Source organism: Nanorana parkeri, unplaced genomic scaffold (genome assembly GCF_000935625.1).
Source record: "Nanorana parkeri isolate BGI_ZX_2015 unplaced genomic scaffold, ASM93562v1 scaffold3083, whole genome shotgun sequence".
In the NCBI taxonomy this organism is placed as follows: Eukaryota; Metazoa; Chordata; class Amphibia; order Anura; family Dicroglossidae; genus Nanorana; species Nanorana parkeri.
This window is the reverse complement of record NW_017309351.1, coordinates 34,097-47,744: the sequence shown is the minus strand read 5'-3', so window position 1 is coordinate 47,744 and position 13,648 is coordinate 34,097. Positions and strand designations below refer to the sequence as shown.

The 13,648-nt window shown below is 43.0% G+C and overlaps 1 protein-coding gene across 1 annotated transcript in view; it reads right to left on the bottom strand.

The window, feature by feature from the left end:
• Nucleotides 1-6,679: 6,679 nt before the first annotated feature.
• The window catches only part of LOC108802748 (mucin-5B-like), a 28,694-nt gene continuing 21,725 nt past the window's right edge, over nt 6,680-13,648 (bottom strand). The window contains exons 9-11 of the mRNA XM_018574600.1: nt 7,993-8,127; nt 7,761-7,905; nt 6,680-6,899 (exon numbers count right to left, since the gene is read on the bottom strand). Of these exons, the coding sequence (XP_018430102.1) occupies nt 6,680-6,899; nt 7,761-7,905; nt 7,993-8,127 (500 nt within the window). The remainder of the gene's footprint in view (nt 6,900-7,760; nt 7,906-7,992; nt 8,128-13,648) is intronic.

Sequence of the window (13,648 nt, the reverse complement as noted above, 5' to 3'; positions counted from 1 at the left end):
AATAGGTGTACAAGGTCCTTCCTCTGAATCTGCCAGCGGCCCATCAGCTGCAGATTTTTGCAGACAAATTTCGCTGCCCCAGCTGCTGCAGCGGCAGAAAAAATACTGTCCCACCCATCCACATGCTCAGCGTCTAAATGCCAGCTTAGCAAAATTACTTGCGTTGCAGCTGCTGCCTTTCCAGCTGGTGGACTCTGCCCCCTTCCGTGAGTTTGCAGAATGTGCTGTGCCACAGTGGCAGGTTCCCAAGCGCCATTTCTTTTCGCGGAAGGCCATTCCAGCACTCTACAAGCATGTGGAAGGCAATGTTTTGGCCTCGTTGGAAAAGGCAGTCAGCAGCAAGGTCCACATTACTGCCGACACGTGGTCCAGCAAGCATGGACAGGGTCGGTACATTTCATTCACGGCGCACTGGGTAACTCTGCTAGCAGCTGGGAGGGATCCAGGACGGGGCTCTATGCTGGAGGTTGCTCATCCACCACGCCTCCAGAAAGTTGCTGATATGAGGTCTGTCTGCTCCACCCCCTCCTCTTCGTCCTCCTCTGCAGATTTCTCCAGCGAAGCCACAGTTCACCCAAAGCATGCTAGGGGCTACGCAACAGCTCAAGCAAAAAGATGCCATGCTGTGCTTGAGCTGGTTTGTTTAGGGGACAGGAGCCACACCGGGGCAGAAATTCTGTCAGCTTTGCAGGGGAGGGGCTACGCAACGGCTCAAGCAAAAAGATGCCATGCTGGAATGGTTGTCTGTGATAATGGCAGCAACCTTCTCTCCGCCCTACACCTGGGTAAGTTGACGCATGTTCCATGCCTGGCACACGTGCTAAATTTGGTGGTACAGCGTTTCCTAACCAGGTATCCAGAGCTGGCAGAGCTTCTCAAGCAAACCAGGAAAGTCTGCAGCCACTTCAGACGGTCATACCCGGCAAGTGTTCGCCTGGCCGAAATTCAACATGAATTCCACCTTCCCACAAACCGTCTGATCTGTGACATGCCCACCAGGTGGAACTCAACATTGGCAATGCTGCAGCGTCTGCACAAGCAGCAGAGGGCCATCAATGAGTACCTGTGTGAGTATGGCACAAGGACAGGTTCAGGGGACCTTGGGTTTTTTTCCCCCCGTCAGTGGCTGCTGATTAAGGATGCATGCACTGTGCTGTCACCATTTGAGGAGGCGACGAGGATGGTGAGCAGGGACAGTGCATGCATCAGTGACACAATCCCTTTGGTGTTCCTGCTGGAGCACACTCTGCGGGGAATTATAGAAGTGGCACTAGAGGCAGAGCAGCGGGAGGACGAGGAAGACTTCCTTAGCTCTCAAGGCCCTCTTTATGCAGACAGCATTCCTGCGGGTCCGCAGATCAGACAGGAGGAGGAGGAGGATGAGGAGGAGGATTATGTCAGCTGGGGGGGGCATTGAAGGTGAGGATGACATAACACATGCTTCAAGGGAGGGTTTTGTGTCACAGGAAACCCAAGGAGTAGTACGTGGCTGGGTGGAGGTAGTGCATGATAGTGTCATCCTCAGCGACCATGAAGACTCGGAAGCTAATGCCTCCTACAACTTATGCTGCATGGGCTCCCTTATTCTGCAAAGCCTGCTAAAGGATCCCAGGATTCGTGGTATCAAGGAGAGGGATCATTACTGGTTGGCAACCCTTCTTGATCCACGATACAAGCGTAAGGTTGCAGATCTCATCCTGCCCTCACAGAGGGAGCACAGGATGAAACAACTGGAGGACGTACCATAAGTTATTCAAAAAAATCACTAAACTTGTTCCGAGTGTCCCAAAATGTGTCCTCTTCATACAGGCTGTTGCCTTAAGCAGTTCTTTAATAGATTAAAGGAAAACCAATTACCTTCAATTGAAATGTCATTTGTTTTTCTTTTTAAATGTCACTTTTTGCTGCAGCAGTGGAGCAGGTTCTATACATCCTACAGATCCGCCACTTCACAGGCAGGTTATGGGGACCCCCCCGACACGATATTTGAAGGAATTTTTCATTTTTACTCTTACCCTGTAAATCATGTAAAAATCACTGTTCCTTTAAAAAAATAATTTTTTGGTTTTTTTGTTTGTTTTAAATTTCATTGATTCATGTCATTCAGGGCAGTACCCGGATCCCCATACACTTTGTATGGCCAATAAATTGCATATAAGGCTTCAAAATGGGGACATTTAATTTTCTGAGTTCTACCCCAATAGACTTACATTGAGTTCTAAGTTCGAATTAGAACTTTTTTCATGTTCGAAAGTTCGAATTAGAACCGAACACGGGGGTGTTCGGCTCAACCCTATTGGGCACCAGTTCACAAAAAGGATGTTGTGGAACTGCAGAAAGTGCAGCAAAGGGTGACTAAACTCATAAGATGCATGGAAGAGCTCAGCTATGAGGAAAGATTAGCTGACCTGAATTTGTTCTCTCTGGAGAAGAGGCGATTAAGGGGGGACATGATCACCATGTATAAATACATAAATGGTCCATATAAAGAGCTTAGTGCCAAATTATTCATTTTAAGGTCACTGCAAAGGGGGCACTCTTTGCGTCTGGAGGAAAAGAGGTTTAACCTTTGCATACGGAAAGTATTCTTCACAGTTAGAGCTGTGAAAATGTGGAATAGACTCCCCCAGGAGTTAGTTCCAGCTAGCTCAGTTAATTGTTTTAAAAAACATCTGGATGTATTCTTAAATGCACAGAATATTACTGGATATTGAGTTCTTATAGGTATATTAGGCATCAGAGATTGTTGGCCCGATTGCCTTATGGGATCAGGAAGGATTTTTTTCCCTGTTGGAGCAAATTGAACCATGCTTTATATGGGTTTTTTGCCTTCCTCTGGAGCAACAGGGGTAGTAGCTGTGTGCATAGCGTTCTGTTTAGGCTTTTCTTCTAATTTTTTTTCCTTTTCTCTCCGTTTCTCTATAGGTTGAACTTGATGGACTTGGTGTCTTTTTTCAGCCTGACTAACTATGTAACTATGTAATTTATTTATAAGGGACAATTAAAGAAAGCCCTGTATAAGCTTTCAGACCCTCTAATTCAGAGTTTACACAGGGCTGAGGACTTTCTGCTTGCCCACAAGTGACAATCACCAAGAACCACCACTGGCACACGAGAGGGAAGGAAATGGGTCACAAGCCCCTCCTTACACAGAAATATTGGATAACTTCTTCACTAATGGCAGCTAAATTAAGTGGCTAGGGAGGGATGGAAATGTGAGGATGTGCTGATAAGGAGGTGGGTATTAACGCATGTCCTGCATTGGTACGGCACAAGGTTTTTTTTTAAAGGTCTCCTTTCAGAGACAGCAGAGCTCCATTGAACTTGATCCATCTGAAAATGAAAGGATAATGCATGTGGTAATACTACCCAACATATAGCTAAGCAAAGTATGGCATGGCTGTTGGATTGAGCTCAAGGTTTCAAAACCTTAAATCCTTCAAAAACTAATGAGGGAGTAAATTGATTTTGTCCCCAAACTTAGTGAAGTGTGCCACACATAGCATAAAATAACATGATACCTTGCCACTCTCTAGATAGAATAATATTAAATTCAAAGTGTGCTTGGAAAAATGTGTTGCTTCTTTGTGTAAATATTCTGCATTTTCAGAATTGATAAAATCATATTTTAAAAGATAAGATTCTACCAAGTATAGAGTAATAGAGTATTTGCATAACCTGTACAAAGTAGAATCTGTTCCAGAATTGTTCTATATTTTTGGCTGTGACAAAAATTAAAGCATTTATATAGTACAACTAAGGTAAAAAAAAAGTTCTGTAAACTTACCTGCCACAACATAGTAGCATTTTGTGCCTTCCATCGTACAATTACTGCGGAAGAAAAAAAAGACATGCTTTAAAAGAGTACATAAAGCATAAAAAAAGAGTCCTGGTATGGATAGAAGTTGGGGAATCTTTCTCTTTGAGATTCCAAATGCCATCCTTCTGTTTTTCAGCAGACATTATGGTCATTCCAGAGACTAATATTATGAATAATGAATAATGCACACTGAAGCATCTCTGTCTAAAGCTGCCCGTACATCTTACAATTATCGTTCGAAAAACGAATGTGATTCATTTTTCGTACGATAATCAACCAGTTGATGGGAAGTACTCGATTGCAATTACTGTGGTGTTTTCGCACACCAAAAATTGCAGCATAAACACTGCACATGCGCAAGCAACAATCCGTTCTGTCGATCGACGAAATTCGGCCAGTTAATATTGCTGACGAACAATTATGGAAATCTACATTGGTCTGTGCATGATGGGCTATTTGTGCCGAAATTGAATGAGGGTGCAATGACGGTGTATAGCCACCTTAAGAGATTATCGCTAGTTGTATATAGAATCCGCAGTCCAGGCTGTGTTATATATAAACTGTGTGCTCCAGACACTATATTGGAGTGGATCATACTGTATATCAGGGGTGCCCACATTTTTTTGTGTTAAGATCTACTTTTCAAATGACGAGCTACATGAGATCTACCAACGGAAAAAAAACCTCCCTCGCTCTCTCTCTTCTAGCTGTCTCTCCTCGCTCTCCTTGCTGTCTCTCCTTGCTCTCTCTCCTAGCTGTCTCTCCTTGCTCTCTCTCCTAGCTGTCTCTCCTTGCTCTCCTGGCTGTCTCTCTTCGCTCTCTTGGCTGTCTCTACTTGCAATCTCCCTTGGCTGTCTCTCCTCTCTCTCTTTCTTGACTGTCTCTCCCGCTCTCTCTCCTGGCTCACCTTGCTGTATTTTGCAAACAGTGCAGTGCAACAGGCTGTGTAAACTAATATTCTTTGATGGAATACATAGCACTTCAACCACCAGTATCCACCAGAAAGGTGTCAGGGGCCGCCATTCACTCCCTTTGTGATCTACCAGCAAGAATTAAAGTATTTTTAAAGTATTTTTTCATTAGAAAGATTTACCCTCCCTTTCTGTCCTGCTAAGACAAAAAGAGAGCGAAAATGTTGAACAGGGACAGAGACAGCAATACAACATGCTTCTTGTAGAAGAGTAGGGAAAGGCTAAAGTTCTTATCAGCTTTTTATTTTTGTCTGTGTTCATGATGCAAATTTCCCTTCATGTCCTGTCTGGTGAAAACCTTGCTGCCAGGACGGTGAGTAAGGAAAAATCTCCTTCACTTAAACATGGCTTGACATACTTTAGGCTCCATTCACATATGGTGTTTGCTTTGTGGAAAACCACGTCACACCATGTTTTTACATACGTGCGGATTCCGCCTGTTTGCGGCTATTACTATAGCCACAAACGTGTGGAATCCACCCCTAAGATCTCGCTTGATCTATTTTGCGGGACGTGCAGTTTTGAGCGGACGCCGCAATAGTCTAAACAATGCGCATTGGAATGCATTATTTTATATGTCTATATGTTTTATATGTCTAGCGTGAATACACAAGGAAAACAACTCATTTGTGAATGGAGCCTTAGAGGTGGTCTACTATTCAGATTCGGTTTCTTATGTCCATTGTTTGCAAACACCACTAAAGAGCTTTATATGCTTGCTCTTTTACAGTTGCTTTACCACACTGGATTATCAATTCAGAACAATGTCATTATAAATGGGGGCTAATTAATGGATAATTGTGTTCACTAAGGAGTCAGAAAAAATCTAGGGTCAACACCATTCAAGTTTATATGGTATCAGGGGCAAACAATGTGCAGTCAGAAAGTAAGCCCGAAATCAGGTCCAGGGAGTTCCTAACCCAGATGTAAAATAAAATCAACAGACACATACACAATCAGGAATGAGACAACATTGGTACAGATTGGAGTCTCTCAAACCTAGATTGTGCACATCTGCAAAGAATGATCATAGAAATTTAGTGAAATGTCAGAGACTTAACTGTACTCTAATATACTCTACTCTACAATCAACAACCACTGACAGGAGAAAAAGAGAAAAAACTCTTAAGTAGACTGCACTTGTGTAAACAGTGCAGTCTATCTCAAAAGACCATCATTGTCCCATCCCCAGCCTTTACAAAATTGCGTACCTTGGATATGCCAGGAGCTGAAATTTCCTGTACCTAGCTAAGGCACGACTGAGCATGTAGTCCAGTGTATGTGCCAGAGTAAGAATGAGAAAAGAATGACAGCCTGCCACTGCATGATATGGGCATTGGTGGGCTTTTTATTTAAAGCATACACATCTTTGAAAGTTTTGATGAAAACTTAAGCTGGCCGTAATAGGAGTTCATGCCAAATACATTGGCTGTGTCCAAATATATGTGCATTGTTTTAAAGGGCATATCTGAATAGTTGTTATTAAATTAAAGTAGATATCAAGCACTAGTTTTTCATAAACTGCAACATATCAACGAAACAACCTGTGCCCTCAAGGATATAAAAACCTAAATCACACCCTGCTTGTCACCTGCTAGCTTGCCATCCAAAAACACATGGTTTGATATACAGTATAAATATGTTTTCTTCAAGGTCCCCTTCACACCTAATCAATGTGACAAACAGCTAAACACTAGGAATCCCATTCATGTCCGCATTTTGTCGCAAGCAGAAAAACATCTGTCACCAGGGGCATATCTGCCACAAGGCAAAAAAGGTGTTTGCCTTAGATGGCAGTTTTCAGGGGGTGGGAAAAATGCCACCCCCAAAACAGTTAGGCAGCCCAGCAGAGGAGGCAGCGGTGGAGGAGTCAAAAGATGCAGAGGAGTCAGCAAAGAGGCGATAGGAGGCAGAGGAGGCGGTGGCACGGAGGAGGCGGGAGAGGCAGAGGAGGCGGGGCAGCAGGAGGGGGAAAGGTGGAGCAGTAGGAGGGGGGCGGGGCGCGCCCAGGACAACATTGGATGAGGAAGGGGCGGGGGCCAGGGCACCGGCACGCCGTAGGGAGCCGGGTCACCGAAGAGCCATCGGGCTGCGGAGGAGGCCGGTTCCTGCAGCACAAGTCCAGAGGTGTAGGAAGCAGAGGACCAAGCTGCAGGTAAGAGAATCACACTGCTGCTAAAGGGACCCTGCAGAGCCCAGCATGGATTCTGCACAGCCCGTCTTTTAGTGTGGGGGGGGGGTGCTCTAGTTTCGTCTTGCCTAGGGCAGCCCCAAACCAGAATACACCACTGCCTGTCACACAAAATACTACATGAGCTACTTTGGGCCTGAATTCAGTCCCATAGACTCAATAGAAAACGCTTTAAAAACGTGTGTAGTAAGTAAGTTTTCATAAAAAGATAATTCTTGGAGTTTCGCTTTAACAGGACTTCATGGAGCTCAAATTGAGAAGCATTGATTTGTAAAGGGGCTGTTACAGCTGTGATCTCCAGCAGTTTCGTATAATATTTCTCTAGTCTATTAATGTCTCATGAAGCATCTCCTCAGTCTTCAACAGCTACTGCAGCATATCTACAGTCTTACGTCATCATGTGTCACATGTCTGCAGTCTAGGACAGCTTTCTGTAGCATTACATTACCTGAATATAATGTGTGGTGATGTCAGGGGTCACACTTGAGACCCCCCTATATTAACTGAATTGACCACAGCTGCTTTAGAGGAAAAGCTTTGAAGTACCCTTAAGGCAAGCCTTACCATAAACAGACCATCAATTCATGTTATGAAATGTTTTTATTACCGTATATTCAACATCAAATGATGTAATTTTATCTTTGATTATGCTAATCGGTATTAATGCACAGAAACAATTGGCCTAAGAAACTATTGATGGTGCAGAAATTGTGACAAAAAAATTACAGATTGTTTATTGAGCCCAATAAACATGCAAATAAATAGACAGATTACTTACCAAACATAGCAGTTGTCCTTACAAGGAACAATGCTCCCTATTGGGTAGTGTTTTCTGTCCATGTCATAACAGCCACATACTGCAACACATTTCATGTCATCCTCATCAAAATATGGCTTGTCCTTTGGGCATTGTGGATAACAACCTGTTTGAAATAAAAAGTAGGAAAGAGTTATCATTTTCAAGATCAATAATAGCAAGTTAAAATCTATTAAAAAAACGTCTATTTTACCTTCCAACCCGCGTATCTCATATTGACATTCCCCCTTTGGGTTTCTACAGGTCTTCATACAGGGAGCACCACAAGGCCTATAATGCCACACACAGTCCTCGCCATTCAAAGAGTTGTAGTAATCACAAAAGAGAGCTGACAGCAAGTAAACACAATATATCAGAACAAATACAGTACAAAAAACTTAATTAAAAAAATATGATAATATTTTTGCCTTGATTTAAACAATTTCAGCCACATGAATTGATTTCAATAAACCCCCCCAAATAAACACAACAGTATGCCATGACCTCTCCCTTGGATGTAGTAGATAATATACCGGGTGTTGCTGATGCTTTATTTTGACTACTGTAATTCCTGATCAATGATATATGTCAGACTAAGGTTTGCTTTGCTACATGAACCTGGAGTACAATTAAGATTTTCAGTGTCCCCATAGGGGAAATTAACCCCTCTTTTTGTCCTGTGATCACTGACACAAAAATGTTAGAGTTGCCACCAGAACACAAGGTAAAGAGAAATCTTCCAATTGGAAAACCTGTTCTGGTGACATCTGTCTAAAACCCTTTCTTTTACTATTTCAAATCTGGAACAAGGCATGAAGAGAAATATCTAGCCGAAAGTTACACAGACAGTTTTATGATTTTTCTGTGATAGCCGTTGGTGGCAACGATCTGTGGGCTTACAGAGCCTCTGCAGCATTGCTATTGCAGAGCGCATGCTCCTGGTCCTATAACAAGTGAACCATGTCCACTCGTGGCTTACTATGGGGCCTGGTCCTCCCTGCTACCCATGTCACAGGCAGCAATGCCCGTGGGTGGATCTGATGCCTTGCAATCAGCCTGTGATGGCAGCCATGTCTCATGCCCTGCCCCGAGCTGCATATGGACAGCAATGTTTTAGGTAGTGAGTGTATAGCAATATCAGTCTTCCCTATAACTATGCCAGAAGCTTTAAGACACTTTGTAAGTCTTTACCCCAATCTCACAAAGCTAGAGTCTGGACCAATCATGTAACCTGGATTAAAGCTCTGCAAAAACACATTTGGAGGCAGTTTTAGTGAGCAGGGCCGGCCTTAGGGGTGTGCTCCCCTCTCCGCTGTCAGAATGCGAACTGATGTATACTACATCACTTTCGCATTCTTGTGTCATTTTCCAGCTTCAGATGCTGGAGAGAAGCTGATGAAGCAGATCTGTGCTTCATCAGCTTCTTCAGGGGGGTCCTTGGTGACATTAGGGGTCTTGGAGACCCCTGATGTCTCCATAAAGAGGACCTGTCACATATTTTGCTATCACATAAGGGGGTTTTCTAACCCCCCTATGTGATAGCAATAAAGTTTCCCCCAAAAAAATGTAAAGTTACAAATAAAAAAGAATTACATTTTTTTTTAAAGTCCCCCCCATACATACACGCATGCAAACAGGCGTCGGGTGCGCATACGTGTGAAAACGACGATTTCGCCCATTACGCCGCACATGTCACATATCGTCGCGAACGTCGGAATGAGAGCAATAATTGTAGGGCTATCAATCACTGATAACACTAAACTGATGAGCGGTAAAAGCTTTTAAAGCGTCACCTATGGTCAATTTTGGGCATGGTAATTTTTTGCGATTTTGTGGGTGCGCGCAATTTTAAAGCATGACATGTTTGGTGTCTATTTACCCGACGTGACCGCGCTTTTTATATTTTACCAAAAATATGGGTAATAAATGGGTGTGGTTACTGAGGGTGTGGCCACTGAGGGGTGTGGTCACTGAGGGGCGCTGTAAAGCTTTCTCGCACAGGGCGCCTAAAGGCCTAAGGCCGGCCCTGTTAGTGAGTTGTATATTGTATATATGAGTTGTATATATTTTTCAGCGTGCAATGACTTTCTTTTACTTTAACCACTTCAGTAACGGCATGTTAAACTTCAAATGAACTACTTAATTACCAGGCCATTTTTCAGTCTTCAATGCTGTAAAAGTTTAACTGAGAAATAACCCATCAACAACAGTGTACCTAAATAATTTGATATCATTTTTTGAGGCACAAAGATACAGCTTTGGTGGTATTTAACAATACGTCTATAGACGGCGGCCTGCAGAAGTGGTTAAAACAAGAACACATCAGCTGCAGCAGTCGTGTTCTTGGTATCAGTTTTAACATCAGACGATTGCTGTTAATGTACAAGTGATTCAGCGTCTGCACAGCCGCCGGATCGTTTGTATCATGTGGCGCCCTCCCCTCTGCCCTTCCGCGGCTGCTGTTGGCTTCACCGGGCACCGCTTTTCTGCGTGCAGCGCCCGGGAGCGGCTTGGCGGGTCTCCTTGCAATGATCGGAGAGAGATTCAGCAGCTTCCAGCCACTGGTCTCTCCTCCGATCACTGGACAAAAAAGTGATGTGTATTACATCACTTCCGGTGTCACTGTACACAGTCTCCGGCTCTTAGAGCCAGGAGATGAAGCTGGGGAAGCAGATCTCTGCTTCCTCAGCTTTTTTGGGGTCACTAGTTGGCATTAGGTGTCTGAAAGACCCCTGATGTCTCCATAAAGAGGACCTGTCACACCCAATCTGCTATTACATAGGGTGCTTGTTAGCCCCCTATGTGATAGCAATAAGGTAAGTGTAAAAAAAAAGTGTTTAAAAATTATAAAAATTAAAGTAACATATAAGAAAAATAAAAAAATGCAAAAAAAGAATTTAAGTCCCCCGCCCCCACGTGCACGCAGATACACACGCAAACACACGTCGGTGTGCCTATCAGCGAAAAGGACAATTGCGCTACACATGTTACATATCGCCGCGAACATCAGAGTAAGAGCAATAATTCTAGGGCCATCAATCACTGTTAGCACTAAACTGATGAGCGGTAAAAGCGTTTAAAATGTTCCCTATGGGAAATTTGGGGTATTTACTTTTTTTTGCGACTTCTCAGGCGAACGCAATTTTAAGGCTTGACATGTTTGGTATCTTTTATAATTGGTTTATTTGATCAAAAAAATGGGTATTATATTATGTTTCTGTGCACTAAATTTTAATTTTGTTTATTGTTTCCTAAAAATACTGGTTTGATAAACATTTGCGCAAAAAATTGCAACTAGCATTTGTTTTATTCTACAGGGCCTCTGCTTTCAGAACATATATCATTGTTTGGGGGTTTGAAGCTGTTTTCTAGCCAAAAATTCAGATGTTATCATGTGTTTTCAGTTCTGATCGATCCAAACTTTTTGTTTTTTGGGTTGATTCAAATTTTTAATTTTCGGTTCAGATCAATTCAGGTCCTTTAATTAAAAATGTACTTCATTTTTTTTGGGGGGTTGGTTATTTTAGTTCTGTACTGGTCATCTTAGTCCGTAATGGTCATTTTACTCTGTACTAGTCATCTTAGTCGTTACTTCTCCTCCTAGTCCATACTGGTCATTTTAGTTCGTACTAGCTCTCTTAGTCAATACTGGTCATCTTATTCCATACTTTTCATCTTAATGCATTTTGGTCATCTTAGTCCATACTGGTCATCTTTATCCACACTGGTCGTTAGAATTAGATATTTTGAAATTCAGATGACATTGAAAAAAAATTAATTGGATTTGTTCGAATTCGGATGCATTTGAATTTGGAAATTTGGATGCTTCTGAAATTTCAGAAGCATTCAAATTCGGAAATTCAAATGCATCTGAAATGCAGATAAAATCCAATTTGAATATTCGGATGCATCCGAATGTAAAGACATTCACATGAATATTAGTTTAGAAGGAAACAAAATGTATATGTCTACTCTGTAAAGAGAGTGTCCCTACTGGCTACTGAGACATTGGGGTCTATTCAATAAGCTGCCGTAGGTAGCCGAGTGATTGACCGGCCTAAAGCAAAGTGAGCCAAACGCTGTTCAGCTATTCACTTCAGGCTGGTACGGCTGATTTCAGCCGTATATCGGCTGAAATCAGCAGTACATCGGGTGGCTTCGAGTCGGCCGAACATGCACAGCATGTTTGGCTGACCCGAAGTGCAGAAGGAGTTCGACTCAGCCGATCCAACATTTGGATCGGCTAAGCCGAACCTGCGGCAGGCTACTCCCTGCTGTTCGGTCTATTCTTATAGATGCCGAACAGCAGTGAGTGAATAGTGTGGGACCGAGCAGAACATAAAAATAGTTAAAAAAAAGTATAAAAAAATAAATAGAAACGATTGTGCGGAGCTAGCAGTGACAGCTAGCTCGGGCCAACTGTTTTCTATTGGCCAGCGGTTCTGCTGCCGTCCAAAAAAAGAAAACAAAAAACTCTCCCGGGCGCTCCGGGAGTCTCCCGCTCCCGGCCGCCAAGGAGAGAAACACTGCTTTTTCGTGTTTTTCTTTATTCTGACACGGAGCCGTGTCAGAATAGAAAAAAATAAATAAAATTTTTGGCCATAGGAATGCATTGCTAGATTCCTATTGGCTATTTCAATTTGCAATAGCCAATAGAAAACTAGCTATTGTTCCCGCCCTCTGCTGCTGTCAATCAGTAGTTGGGGACCTGATGGAGAACTGCAGCAGAGGGCGGGTGCAATGCTAGTTTGCTATTGGCTATTCCAAAAGCAGTGTTTCTCTCCTTGGTGGCTGGGAACGGGAGACTCCCGGAGTGCCAGGAAGAGTTTGCTGCCTGGAGATCAGTGTCCCTGGTTAGCAGGTAACCAGGGATGGTGATCTCTCTGCAAGTGACCGGAGCCAGCCGTAAGATCACGGCTGGCTCCGCCTAGCTGTCAGAAGCAGGCTGTCGGCCGCCAATGGCCAGCCGCTCGGCCAGCTTCGGCTTTTTTAATCGTGGCTCAGCCGAGCCAAGGCATATGCGTTCAGCTCGACTGAGCCGCTCGGCCTCGTTCGGGAGCTGTACGGGCTATAGTGAATAGCCCGTACAGCAGCCCTTCGGTTCTACAGAACCGAAGGGGTCCTGGGGCCGAAGCTAGCCGAAGGATCGGCCAAAGCTAAGGCTAGATCCTTCGGCTGCTTCGTGAATAGACCCCATTGTTGGACAGTGAAATAGCAGTTGACATGGCTTAGTCATATTAGGTAAAGCCATGCCCAAGTTACAAATTGAAATTATGTCATACAGTATATAGCAACTCTACTTGATTTTACTAATATAAATGACCCCAAATTGCTTTAGTTATTATTGTTATTATTGACTAAATAAATTAAATGATGATTGAGAGCAATAAAACAATTCTTTTAAAATAATAAATAATCGAATGCACTGCAAAATGTAATCTCTGTGGTATAATCATCGTCCTGTTATTGTTTCTTCTTAGTGGCACAAGTGTTAGTCATTTAGGTTTCAATTTTTTAAGCATTTGGATATACATTGTTTCTTTATTTTGTTTGTCGGTTTTCAGGCAACTAAAAGACCATAAACTATGTTTTAGAAAATTCTTATTTTCCTTGGTCAGCACGCTTACTGAACCAATGTGGGAGCTATCAAAGGGGATCAGCTGTATACAATGATGTTTGAAAGCCTCCAAGATTCCTTGCTGATATCCAATGGATGTCAGCATTCTCTAGGATCACTTAGCATATGGGCCCAGTAACTTCTGGAACCAACCTTCTATACTTTATCATTAGTACTGCATATTTAGTATTTTACTGTGTGAAGTTGCTCTTAACTGTATAATGCAAGCTCACTGACAATGACGTATTACTCA